Here is a 13310-nt window from a genome sequence, read left to right on the forward strand (position 1 = left end):
TGTGGCGACATCCTGAAAGAGCAGATAGTTACCGAAGCTAACAAAGCGTTTGCTTTTTCCGTTCTTGCTGACGAAACTGCAGATATTTCAGGAAAAGAGCAGATGTCTATAGGCGTTCGCTTTATTGACAAGGCGGGAGCCGAAGTGTGCGTTCGAGAGCAGTTTTTGGGATTTGTAGAGCTGGAGCAATTAAACTCCGCTTGCATCGCCGCGGCAATCTTGAAGTTTTTGACGAATGTCGGGCTGATTCTTTCGAACCTCGTTGGACAGGGGTACGATGGATGCTCTACAATGGCTGGAAAAGAAGCTGGAGTGAACAAAATTATACAAAAACAGTTCCCGAAGGCACTATTTTTCCACTGTGCAAGTCACAAACTAAATCTCGTCATCAACGATCTGAACGACGTCTCTGAAATTCGAAACACAATTGGCATAATCAAACAAACCATAAACTTCTTCCGCGAGAGCGTACTCCGGAGAAAATTGGTGCCGAACATTCCGATGCTGTGTGAGACAAGATGGTCTGCAAAATATAAGTCTATTAGGATCTTCTCTCAGCATTACGTGGCCATAGTCGAAGCACTCGAGGAGCTCGCGTCCACGGAATCATGCTCGAACGCTGCAACTAGACAACGAGCTCACATCCTCTACTGCGCAACAACAAGCCCATCTTTCATCGTCTGCTTGCATATTGTAGCGAAGTACAGCGCTCGGCTCGAACCAGTTACGAACATTCTGCAAGGTGTATCCATGGACTTCCATTCTGTGCATGACCACATCACTGAGCTGCAACGTATTTTTCGCGGCCACCGGACGAACGCTGTAGAGGAGTTCTCTAACATCATGAATGCAGCAAGGGAGGCAGCCAATCACTTAAATGTGGTGATATCTGTGCCAAGACAAGTCTCTCGTCAGGCCCACCGAGACAACTACGGGATTCAGTCGCCGGAGGAATACTACCGTGTGGCAATATATGTGCCGTACTTGGACTCCCTCACTGCTTCTTTAGCTCGGCGCTTTTCTGAAAGCAATGAGAGGAGCTTCAAACTTCTCCAGCTGCATCCATCAAAAATGAAGCACTTGAGCCGTGTTGAGTTCGCTGTTCTCGCCGAAGAACTCCAGTGCTTTTACGGCATCGACAACTTCAAGGAAGAGGCCATTTCTTGGTACGAGATGTGGTGCAACAAAACTGGGGACCCATCAGAAATAACTTACTGCGAGCTTCTACATCAGGCCAAGACACTGACGTTTATTGTTGGTCATCTGGTATCACTCATGAGTGTGTATCGTTTTTGGTGTTGAAGAGTTGCTTGGCCATGACCGTTTTAGTGTTGTTTGCTATACTTTTGTTGGTTTTTTTGGGGGGTTTTTTTTAGCCATGATAGTATGTTACGTGGTTGCTATTGCGCTTCATGTGCTAGATATCTTACTGTGATCTTTTCTACTGCCTGTGCGTGATTACACGGTTGTTAGGGCGTGTTGGCCTACATAAGGGCGGGTTTGGTGCGAAATAAAATTCAGTTGTAAGTTGGCGCTGGTCCTGTCGTGTTTGTCTCTTTTGTCCACGTCTTTTGCGCCATTTTCCTGTTGAATCATGAACCAACTAGCCCAAACTAGAGTTCTTCTGCAGCATAAAGATTACTCTTCAAGATTAAAGCTTCTAGCTGATCTCATTTCTTTACTACACTACGGGCATTGAGGTTCAGCAGCCGCAATTCCTTCACTGAGGGCATAACTGCACTGACTGGAGAGTTATACACCGTCACACGGGCATTTAGAAGGGGCTCGAACCGATAGTCTGTCGACTCAGAGGACACTGAGCGCTGCTACATCGGCGGTTTCAACGGCCTAGAGTCAATAGTCTATCGAGTCAATGGGGCAGCGCGGAACTCTATCGAGATTCGAGCGCCTTTCAGCGTTGCCTAAGGTTTCTATCGTTGCTTGGAGTCGTATATAGCGTATATAGCGTTGCTTCGAGTCGTGTCATATATGTTGCTCGTACTCTGCTCTCAATTTTTAACTCGTCAAAAACAATGGACTTGCGCAGGAGACAGTGCAAGCACTTAGGCAAAGAGCAACGTTAATTACTAGTCTGACAATGGCGTCAATTCATCTCTTCGTAGTTTGGCCATGTAATATTTGTGGAGACATTTAAGTGCTGGGGGTGATGTGAATCTCCAGATGTTTTTGCCGTTCTCTGATGCAAAATTTGCTCATTGCAGTGACGGTGACGGACGCACACTAGCGTAAAGTTCAGCAGAAAAACAAAATATACAAACACCTTACATGTACTTTTCATAACTAATGAGGAAACGAAAAAAAGAAATACTGAAAACAACCTGATCATGCCTATGGAAATCACAAATTGGCGCGTTCAAACAGCATTCTGCTTAGCAGTCGTCTTCAAGCGTACTCGTGTGTCAGTAGCTGTCGGGCCCCCAGCGTGGTTGATAGGAATATACGATATCTGGCCTGCTCCATTCAGGTTTATGGACAGCAGCGACCTATTTGTTTTGCTTTGAAACTGCATCTAACGCGCCACTGTCGCTGTGGTCGCGTGGCAAAAGGCCTGAAATACCGAAGACCGACGGGGGATGTCATGATATAACAATAATTGCCTTTACTGCTTCGTAGGATGACTTCGTGTTCGTATTTCTTTGATAAGAGGCAGACACGTAAATAGCAAACAACAGTCACACGCGCAAATAGACAACACTGGTAGGCAAAGCTTACCCGCACCGAGGAGGGATCGCCACTGCGCCGCATCGCACGGCCGGCTGCCCGGTAAACGACGTCGACGCAGCGCGCCCTAATCTACCTGCATGTAGGCGATGCGCGTGCCCTTATGGATATTTTCATGCATTTTAAAGCTTGATTACGGCGCGCGCGGTAGTCATAGTGAATTTGGTTAGCTAGACGACAACGGTTGGCGACTGGACACCATGCCCTGTCGCCTATGCTCGCGCCCCGTGCCTTTGAGCTATTTTGAGATCGCTTGTCCAGCTAAGTAGCGAAACAAGAAGTGAATTTTGTTCTTACTTTTGGTGCTTCCTTTCTGAGTTTGTGCTGGTGGCGCCTTGTTGAGATGGTTTAGTTCTGTCTCGAATTATGCTGCCGCCGTTCGCGCAGCCTTAACGCGTACTTTGGTGTTGAAAAGCAGTGACAGACGCAGGGGTGGCACCGCTCATAATGAGGAGCATATTTTTCGTGATTGTTGGCCATCATTTCCCGTTTATTTTATGCGTCGATGCCTCTTTTTGAGTGGTCCTCAAGAGAAAAGTACACAACAGCTGTATCTTACCGGTACTCACCTATGGGGCCGAAACGTGGAGGCTAACAAAGAGGGTTCAGCTTAAGTTAAGGACAACGCAGCGAGCTATGGAAAGAAGAATGACGGGTGTGACGTTAAGAAACCGGAAGCGGGCAGAGTGGCTGAGAGAACAAACGCGGCTTAACGACGCGGGTTAATGACGACTGTGTTATATACCGTATTATCACATCAGTCGAAGACCAGGCACTCCTAAGCGACTACATAACAGCAGTTTCCAGCTGGTGTTTTACTTCGCAAATGGGTATAAACAGTTCCAAATGCGGAAAAATGACAGTAACACGAAAGAAACAACCGCTCCAATGCACATACAAAATCAATGGCCTTCCGATCAACTCAGTGACTCAGGTGAAATATCTTGGGGTAACCATGACGTCCAACCTGAACTGGAGCGGACACATCCAGTCCATTGTCTCAGCAGCGTCCAAAAAACTTCGGTTATTCAAGCATCGCCTGAAGCATTGCACGAACAAAACTAAACTGACAGCATACACATCAATTCTGCGTCCAGTGCTCGAATACGCCGACAGTGTATGGGATCCGAACACAAAAACGGATATAAAAATTCTTGAAGGCGTCCAGAGGAAAGCACTCCAGTTTATTTATCACAACTATGGTCGGCAGGTCTCGGTATCTGATTTGCTCAACAGATCTGGGCTTCCCACGCTTGAATCCCGTCGCAAGCAGCACTGACTAAAAATGTTGTTCAATATCATACATAATAAAACAAAACTGAATTTTCAGAGTTACATGCAATACAACGCAACACGCCCCACCCGTAACGAACACGAAAGGACTATCTTGATGCCACGATGCCGAACAAAAGCATATTCTTGTTCCTTCCTTCCACGCATCATTTCCGAATGGAACCGACTGCCAAGCGATATCACCAACCTGGTATCTTCAGAATCTTACTTGTGAGCTGTTTCGTCTCATGTATCGCAGTAGCGCGTCTAGTACACAGTGTATTTCGGTTTCCTTGTTTTTATTCTGTTCAGAAGAATGGCCTGAGGGGCGAGTTGGTGCATGATAAAATGAACGGCGACGCAACAAGGACACTAACAAGAGAGGGGACACCACATGCGCACACTACCAACTGTTTATTGCATGGAAAGGTGGCATATTTAAACATACATCTCAGGCGTGACACTCATCGCATTATCGCTCCGAACCCAACACGTGGAAAAAAGCAGCAACATCTGGATAACAGACCAGAAACTTTTAACCTCTGCAGAAAAAACTAAAAGATTGTGATAACAAAACTTAGAGGAGACCATCTCGTAGCAAAAGCAGTGTCAAATAATCGTAGCAAAAGCAGAGTCAAACATGAGAAGCGAAAGCAGTCAAAAAGAAATTACAATCGTAACAAAAATCGTATTCTGTTCACTTAGTCTCTTTGACATCGGATGATTTGCCTGTACTTTGAATTTATGTCTATGAATTATGTCTTATTGAATTTATGTCCTCGTACTGTAATCGCCCTTTGTCGCTGTTATTTTGTTGTTTCTACTTTGTAATTTTTTTTAACTTTGTGCACTCCTGCCTTGACCGCAAAGGGCAGTCGGCAGTATTTATGAAATAAATAAATACATAAATAAAATCCTAGTCGCCCTAGTTGAAATCAAGAGGAAGAAGTGGGCTTGGGCAGGGCATGTAATGCGAAGGCAAGATAACCGCTGGTCCTTAAGGGTAACGGAGTGGATTCCAAGAGAAAGCAAGCGTAGCAGGGGACGGCAGAAAGTTAGGTGGGCGGATGAGATTAAGAAGTCTGCGGGGATACAGTGGCGGCAACTAGCAAAGGACAGGGTTAATTGGAGAGAGGCCTTTGCCCTGCAGGGGGTGTAGTCAGGCTGATGATTATGATGATGATGATGCTGATGAGCACGTTACGGGCAAAGATTTTGCCCAACAAAGCACGTGACAGTACTGATCCTCTATTCTCTCTCTTGGGCTCATGACTTTTTACAAGCCCAAAAGAGCTTACAAGCCCTTAAAGAGCTCAGGAGTCGCTCAAGCGGCCACTGAGCCCTTTTGTTCGCGCTACGCTTGTCATGCGTCTCATTGCGTCGTCGCCTTTGCAGGTGGAAATCCTGCGAAACGCCATCGAGTACATCGAGGGTCTCGAAGACTTGCTCGAGGCGGCCGACGGCGCGCGGACAGCAAGCCGACTTTTCGAAAGCACCAAAGCAGTGCACGCGAGGCCGCTGCAGGTAAGCGTTACGGGGTACATAAAAGAACGCAGCTTTTTTGCGGCATCATATGAGTCAGTGCCGTCCCACCGTGTGTGCTCAGGCGCTTCTGAAAACGCAATAATATGTAACTTTCACAGTCTATCGCTTGTCAGTGTACCGGGTCTCGTATTTGTCCAGCGAGTTGTATTCGCATTATTCTAGAACAGAAAACAAAAACAACCTTCCTTGTTTCGCGCGGCCCGCTCATAGGGCAAATTTCTTGTATAATCAACAAAATGCGCAGCTTCCGCAAGTGGAATGTTTTTCCGGTAACATACTTCCCAGTTGTGTAACTAGTCTCAAAGAGGTCAGAATGCAGTACAGTTTATTTTTGAGAAAGCGGCGAGGGCTAGAAGAAAAAGTATAAATTAATCAACTAGGTGCTATTCGAGCTGTCTTTAAAAATTAGACAGCGTGTATTTGTTCAGAAAATGCATCTATTCATTAGAAAGGCGCCGTTATACATATTGCATATTGCAAAGGGCATGTTGTTGCATTGTGGATAAATTGTAGCGCAGCAGAAGGCGAGGACACAGAAAGGGCAGCGAACACCACGAACGCAAACTTCCAAGAAATTTTATTCTTCTCAAGCAGCACACTCAAGCCGGAACGTGACACGGTAACACATATATGCGAACAGGCTGAATCTCTTAGATGCGCGAGCTCGTTATCACATGGGAATGCATCGGATGGAGTGCAAGCACAAGTGCGTCACAATCTATGCATCTTTTGAGCTTCACGCTGTTATTTATCTTGTGATTCTATCTTTGCATCTTCCTGTTAAAACAAATTTTTTAAAGTGCAAAACACGGGCTAGTTGGTCTTGGTATGTAGAATGCATTTTTGTTTTTATGCGAAGCATATTACACTAGGTAACCCAAGCCCTTCGTGACGGTTTCACGCCGTGCACACCACGTGACACAATGACGTCACGACATATGAGAGACGGGGCTCCAACTCGTGCCGTCGCTGCGGTTGCACGCCGTGCAGACCACGTGGTATGGTGACGTCACACCACGTGCACAGTGACATCACGACAGATGAGAGACGGGGCTCCAACTTGTGCCGTCGCTGCGCTTGCACGCTGTGCAGACCACGTGGTATGGTGATGTCACACCACGTGACACAATGACGTCACGATAGGTGAGAGACGGGGCTCCAACTTGTGCCTTCGCTGCGGTTGCACGCCGTGCAGACCACGTGGTATGGTGACGTCACACCACGTGACACAATGACGTCACGACAGATGACAGACGGGGCTCCAACTTGTGCCGTCGCTGCGGTTGTACGCCGTGTGAATCACGTGGTATGGTGACGTCACACTCCCGCGCATTTCGAACGCGCGTTCACACTCGGTGTAGGTGAAACGCTCGCTCCACTGGGCAGGCGGACGCGGCTTCCGTGGCAATCCAGGCGCTCACCCAACGCGCGTCTCGGGGTTAGTCGGCGTTCCGCTGTAGCCATGCCGTTGTCTTCCCCCATGACGAAGGCTTCTCTTGGTTGTATTAAAATGACCAAGTATTCAACCAAAGAAAGCCATGTATTACCAAGCCTAGCCATCAATATGCTTCGCATCTGACTAGGCTTAACCTTAGCTAAGCCTCAGCGATTTTTTTTTCAGCGCATTCTACTTATTACAACAAATTTCTCAAGGAAAGGCTTACAGTTCCTTGAGTCACAAGACAGACTGTGATCGACAACCGATCCTCACCGCCCGTAGCTAGCATTGCGACAGTGTCCAGTTAGCCGCTCATTGAAACATCTCACACTCTTGCCGATATACTGAGCCCCCAGTGACAAAGGAATTTGAGACGGGACACCTTCATCGAAAGTGAAGTACGGTTTCTGATGTTTCGCTGTGCATCCACGTTTCTTGCTGCAATCGTTATTTCTCATCTTTGTTGCCATGAGTTCTTCGTATCCAGTTCACTGCGCTGGCATCGACACCAAGAGTTCGTCAGGCAGCACCAAAATGCAGCGCGCCACGATTCGGAGCGGGGAGGGCTTTTGTCATGTCACCTTACAAGCGTGGGTCTTCGCCAGTTTGTTCATACAAATTTGACTCCTCATATCACCGCATGCAAACCAGAGAGGAAGACGAAGTTAAATGCGCCCCTTTTGCACACCCTAAAAATAATACCGTAGCGGCGGGAGCCACGCAGGAAATGACATCAAGGACAAGGGAATGCCTGTCCTCGCAGCCCTCCGCATGGCGAGCATTGTACTTGAGCCATTTTTTTTTGTCTGAGAACCTCGGCGAGACCCGGCGCGGTGACATGTTATCGTTGTTAATGACACCCTTTAGAACCGTTTCTGGCGGAAGGCCTGCCGTCACTTTGCTTCCTGTTGTGAAAAAAAACTGTAATGAATGAAGAGACAGCGCAGCGCTGCTGTCATCAATGCGTCGGGCGGCCCGGAATAGCAGCATGTCGCGGATGATGGAGGGCGCTGTTTCAACTGCGTGTGCTTGCTGTAGCGGTTTGTGTTTTTGAATGATACTCGCTTCGTTTTTGTTCCTTTCTTCTGCTAAGCGAAGAACAGTGGCCAACTTTGTTCACTAAAAAAGTGGCCCCGAGCAGCAGGCGTAGTGTGTAGCCGTTGTGCGCATCTTTCCCCAACAGAGCCCCTTTCTTCCAGAAGCGTATGTCTTTTTTTTTTTTTCATAACGTTCGCACTATAACGGAGGCCACACTCGCGTGCCTGCGTCCCGGGTTGTCTCCTTCGTGGCTTAAGACAGCGTAATAAGCGCAAACAGTGAACTGAACATAACAACCATGCTTTCGACGTCGTGAAGAACAAAAGCAGCGCAGAAACAGGGACAAGAGATAAGGCGGGAACGGAGCTGACTAGCATCTGGAGGTTCATTGAATAGCAACACACAAAATAAACTCTCTTAACAACCAAGAGCGCGCATAAACTGCACCAACAACACTGCGATAAGCTTTCAACTGCAGTCATGGTGGTCCGTGTACAATAGTTCACAGTTGTCAGTCTGCGCCTGTCCCGTGTGCTTATTATCTCCTGTCCCGTCCTTTTTTCGCAGTTATATATTGTTCTTGTAACGTAGCGCAAGTTTGATAACAAAAAATTTAGCATAGCGAAAGCCTTTTAGCGTATACGTATACCACATTACTGGACGTCTACTGCTGGACTCCTGATGGGACATCCGGAGTCCAGTGAGAAGGTATACGTATAAAGCATTTAGGGAGGCGCAACCATCTCATCTGCATAAAGTACAAAGCGGCACAAACAGAAGGACGCAGTACAAATACGTGTTCGACGCGGTACAAGCAGCTGGTGTGCATACTTTCATCAGCAGGCAATTGGTGCCGTGAAAAACACTGGATTAGTGCTGTTCAGTTTATGCAGCCAAAGCTGGTCGGATTGCTTTTTGTGCGGTGGTTGGCACCGCCGTCATTTGTCCTAACCCATACAGCTCCCGTTTGTAGGTGGCCAATGATAAAGTTGCCGAGGCCGGGGCACTATGATCCTCACTGATTCCTCATAGGAGGAGCGATCATTGGAGGATCACTAACTCTTACGAGCGAGTGAGCGAGTGAGCGTGTGAGCGTGTGAGCAAACTTAGCTGAAACCAAGGAGATGAAACATCCGCTGTCCGGGTCCAATCTTCAGTTGCGAAACCTTGCTAAAAATCTGAATCTTCCCCGTGGCCACTTCATTCTGTTCTGTAGACTTGGGCGCCAGCTAGGAGCGGATAACGAAAACTGTCGCCCTTCATCGTCATCACCTTAGGCACCACTGAAACATACTGCTTGTTTTAGTCTATTTCTTTGAGAGTTAAGCCTTTGTATTTTAGCCACTGCATCTCTTTCCCTGATGTTACCAGGCGCCTGCGCGGTTTGCAGTAATTTTGCAGTTTGTAACATCTACTTACAGTCACGGGTAAAAAAGATTAGCACACATGACGGAACACCAGAGCGCCGGAATGACAACGCGTGGCGCTGGGGGTGGCGAAGAGGCTGATAACGAGAGTGCCGAGCCGTTCCCATTTTACAGTATTAGGGGGCTCAGCTGACTGCCACGGACAACAAAATTACAGGCTAAAAGCAGAGCTATCATCTATTGTTCCCGCGAGTTCTTTTTGCTAGACCATCGCGGACATAAAAAAACACTAATAAAACGACGCCATCTTCCCTGATGATAACCGGCAAAAATAAATGCTGCATGCACAGTCACGTAGGGTCGGCACTTCAAACTTCGGGCGGTGCACGCTTGATAAAGCTTACTTCCTGCCGCCCCCCGCCCCTAAGCTGCAAACATGCAAACGGCCCGATAGGCAGGTCTGCGAACTGCAGCGCCGCGTGGTGAGATATGCCAATTCTGCTCGCCAGTGATCTGTGCTAATATTTCCTGCTCGCGACTGTACGCAGTTTTATTTGCTGTCCGCAGGCGTGGACCGCCAGCCTCCAAGTTTTGGGCCGCTTCGAGAGCCGCATTTCAGTACCTGGGCCCTATGGGGAGTTTTGCGATGACCTCTGGTCCGGATCAGCCTTTTCGATACGAGCGAGCCGGGCCTAGGATTTGAACACGAGCCGCACTATGCATGCCCCACGCATGTGTGCGTACCTCTTCCTCTCGTTAGTCGTACGCTGCAGCAGCGATGTAGCCGCTGATTCTTAACCGCTTTTGATCCGACTCAGGAAATACTAGAGCGTTAACTCTCCTCAGCTACTTCCACAGTTTCGAGCCGTCATCGATGTCCGCGGCGTAGCCCAAAGCGTACTTTGTAAGGAAGATGATGATTGGTTTACCGTTTGGTTTACTGGTGTTTAACGTCCCAAAGCGACTCAGGCTATGAGGGACGCCGTAGTGGAGGGCTCCGAAAATTTCGACCACCTGGGGTTCTTTAACGTGCACTGACATCGCACAGTACACGGGCCTCTAGAATATCGCCTCCATCGATATTCGACCGCCGCAGCCGGGATCGAACCCATCTGCTTGGGGTCAGCAGCCGAGCGCCATAACCACACAACCACCGCGGCTGCTTCGAAGAAGATGATGATGATGATGTCCTCAGGCTTAATCCCCACGGCGGGGGATTGGCCAGGGTGCATAGCGGAACGAAGCGACAGCCGCGCTTCTTCGTCATCGTTGATGGGCTGTGCACGGGTCTCCTGTCCGCAGCCGTTGGTCGCTCCGACCCGACCTGCTTTATCTGCTGCGTGTGCTTGTGGTCTCTCTACATTCAGTAAAGCACCTCTTGAAATACAACTCGAAGTCTCCTGATGAAAATTCACATAGCGCGGTCAGTTATCTCACGAAAGAATGGATGGAACTCGTCCCACCCAAAGGTTAACGTGATGGCACCTTCCTTGATCTAGCGAGCGCGGCAGCTGTCGACTTGGAAATTTTGCGGCGATTTTTCAGCCTGCTTACCGCGTAACTTGTGTCCTCACCATTTAAGCTGCACCGATTATTTCGTGCTGCGTAGCAAAAAATTGAAATGCGTGAAATGCAGCGCCTATAGCACTAGCACATTTTCCCGGCTTTTTGCGCTCGTGTGCCGAAGTCCTGAAGGCCGCCATCAGTTCTGAGTTTTATGCCGTTAATAACTGCTGCTTTGTGTTTCAAATCCGTTCTTGTAAAAAGCGCACTGCTTGAATGCGGCTGGCGTGCAGTCTGCGGTCTTCCGGTGATGATGCGCGAAGCCAAAGCGATTTCTGGATGACCGCAATGCGTTGCAAGCATGTGGCCAATTCATGGGCTGTACCACCCTGTCAAAAGTAAAAGAGCGGTAGTTGTTTTGTTGCCACGACAGCACAAAGATTCCCTCTCGACTGTAAATAAAGCGACGTATACGAGGTCTGTTAGAAAAGTATCCGACCTTTGGCCGAAGAAAAAAAAACTTGCATAACTGGAGCATTGAAAACATAGTCACCTTCAAGGTAGTCTACTTGGGACTCCACACACTTCTCCCAGCGGTGCTGCCATTGTGGGAAATATTCCGAAAAGGCCCCTTTCGGAATGGAGTTTAGCTCAGCTGTCGTTGCAGCCATAATCTCCTCTCTTGTCTGAAATCGCGCAACTTTCAATGGGCTCTTGATTTTGGGAACCAGCCAGAAGTCGCAGGGGCCATATCAGGAGAGTAGAGTCTGTTGAACTACAGGAGTCTGTTTTTTCTCCAAAAAAGTATGAATCAAGTCCGAGGAATGTGCAGGAGCATTCTCTTGATGGATGCGCCACTTTCCTGTTGACATCCACTCCGGTTTCTTGTGCCGCATAGCACCACGTAGGCAACGGAAGTACTCTTGGTCATTGTTTGACCCTGTGGAGTGCGTACTCGTGGTGTGCCACACCTGATGGAGTCAAAGAAATCACTCAGGATCAGCTTCCCATTCCTGCGCACTTGGCGGGCATTCTTCGGCCTTGGTGACGTGCAATGCTTCCACTGTAACGACTGGGATTTGGTTTGCGGGATGTACCCGTGCACCCAAGACTCGTCACCAGTGATTATATGCTGTTGATGAAGTCAGGGTCACTGTTTGTGGAATCCAGGATGTCCTGTGAGACTTGAACACGAAGCTGATTTTGCTCCACCATGAGCAGCTTCGGCACGAATTTCACCGCAACTCTCTCCATAGCCAAATCTTCGGTGATAATTGAATGTGAGAAAAAATTGCTCATGTCTACCTCTTCCTCAATTTCTCGGATAGTCACGCGACGGTCCCGCATCACCATAGCGTTCACTTCGGCAATGACCTGGTCATTTCGGCATGGCGATGGCCGATCGGAGCGTGGCTCGCTCTCCACCGATGTGCGGCCATCTTTAAATCAATTGTACCACTGTTTAATCTGTGTGCTGCTCATAGCATCGTCACCGAAAGCCGTCTGAGTATTCCGAATGGTTTCCATTGGCTGTCGCCCAGTTTTTGGCAAAATTTGATGCAATAGCGCTGCTCCTGTCGCTCCGCCATTTTCCTTGCAATAAAAAAACCGACGAGAGCACTGCGCATGCCTCACTCAAATCCTGTGTCCCAGCGACTGACGCTATTGGCAGGCGGGAAAAAAATTCGTAAATGCGCACGAAAGTTCAAGGTCGGCTTATGCAAGCGCGCTTGCTTCATATCCATAAGATATTCGCAAAAAAAAAAATAAAGTCGGATACTTTTCTTACAGACCTCGTACACTTGGAATACGAATTAGCCCAATTAGGAGTAAAAAGGAAGCGAGCGGTCCTTTAGCCCGCTCCTTTTTAGGAGCCGGGTGTGCCGGCCAAGTAAGTTCGGAGTATATTTTCATCACTAAATACACAGAACACTTTCTGTTCTCTGCGGAGGTATATTCCCTCTGCAAAAACACAGAACCTTCATGGAGTTAGCAAAGAGAGAGGAGGCTTTTGAATATGGGGCTGGAGGCGTTGAGTCTAGCAAACAGAGATCATTGAAACCTCGGTGAAAAGCGTCGTAACTGCTAGAACGACGCATTTTTTGAAGAGGGAATTTTCATGTGTTGCCAACAGTAAATATACCGTGTTTTTAGGGCTACAAGCTACCCCAGGGGTTGAGTAGCATGCCCTGCCCCTAAAAGGAAGTGCACTAGAGGACACCTTGCTCATTTTTCACTGCTTACTAGTTTGGAGTGCAGGACAGGCAGTATAAGCTTGCTCTCCAATAGCGTTTAAACGGGTACGTACTTGCGCGAAGAAGATGAGACACAACAAAGGAACACACACAAACACACACGCGGAACACAGCGTTTAGCGTGGCTCACCCCTCGTTTGGCAAATTATT

At 48.2% G+C, this 13310-nt stretch overlaps 1 protein-coding gene across 1 annotated transcript in view; it reads left to right on the forward strand.

Moving 5' to 3' along the window:
- The window catches only part of nau (myogenic-determination protein nautilus), a 129054-nt gene that overhangs the window by 30029 nt on the left and 85715 nt on the right, over positions 1–13310 (forward strand). The window contains exon 3 of the mRNA XM_089562648.1: positions 5410–5538. Within this exon, the coding sequence (XP_089418774.1) occupies positions 5410–5538 (129 nt within the window). The remainder of the gene's footprint in view (positions 1–5409; positions 5539–13310) is intronic.

This window comes from Amblyomma mixtum, chromosome 10 (assembly GCF_055824585.1).
Source record: "Amblyomma mixtum isolate Tamu chromosome 10, ASM5582458v1, whole genome shotgun sequence".
NCBI classification, from domain to species: domain Eukaryota; kingdom Metazoa; phylum Arthropoda; class Arachnida; order Ixodida; family Ixodidae; genus Amblyomma; species Amblyomma mixtum.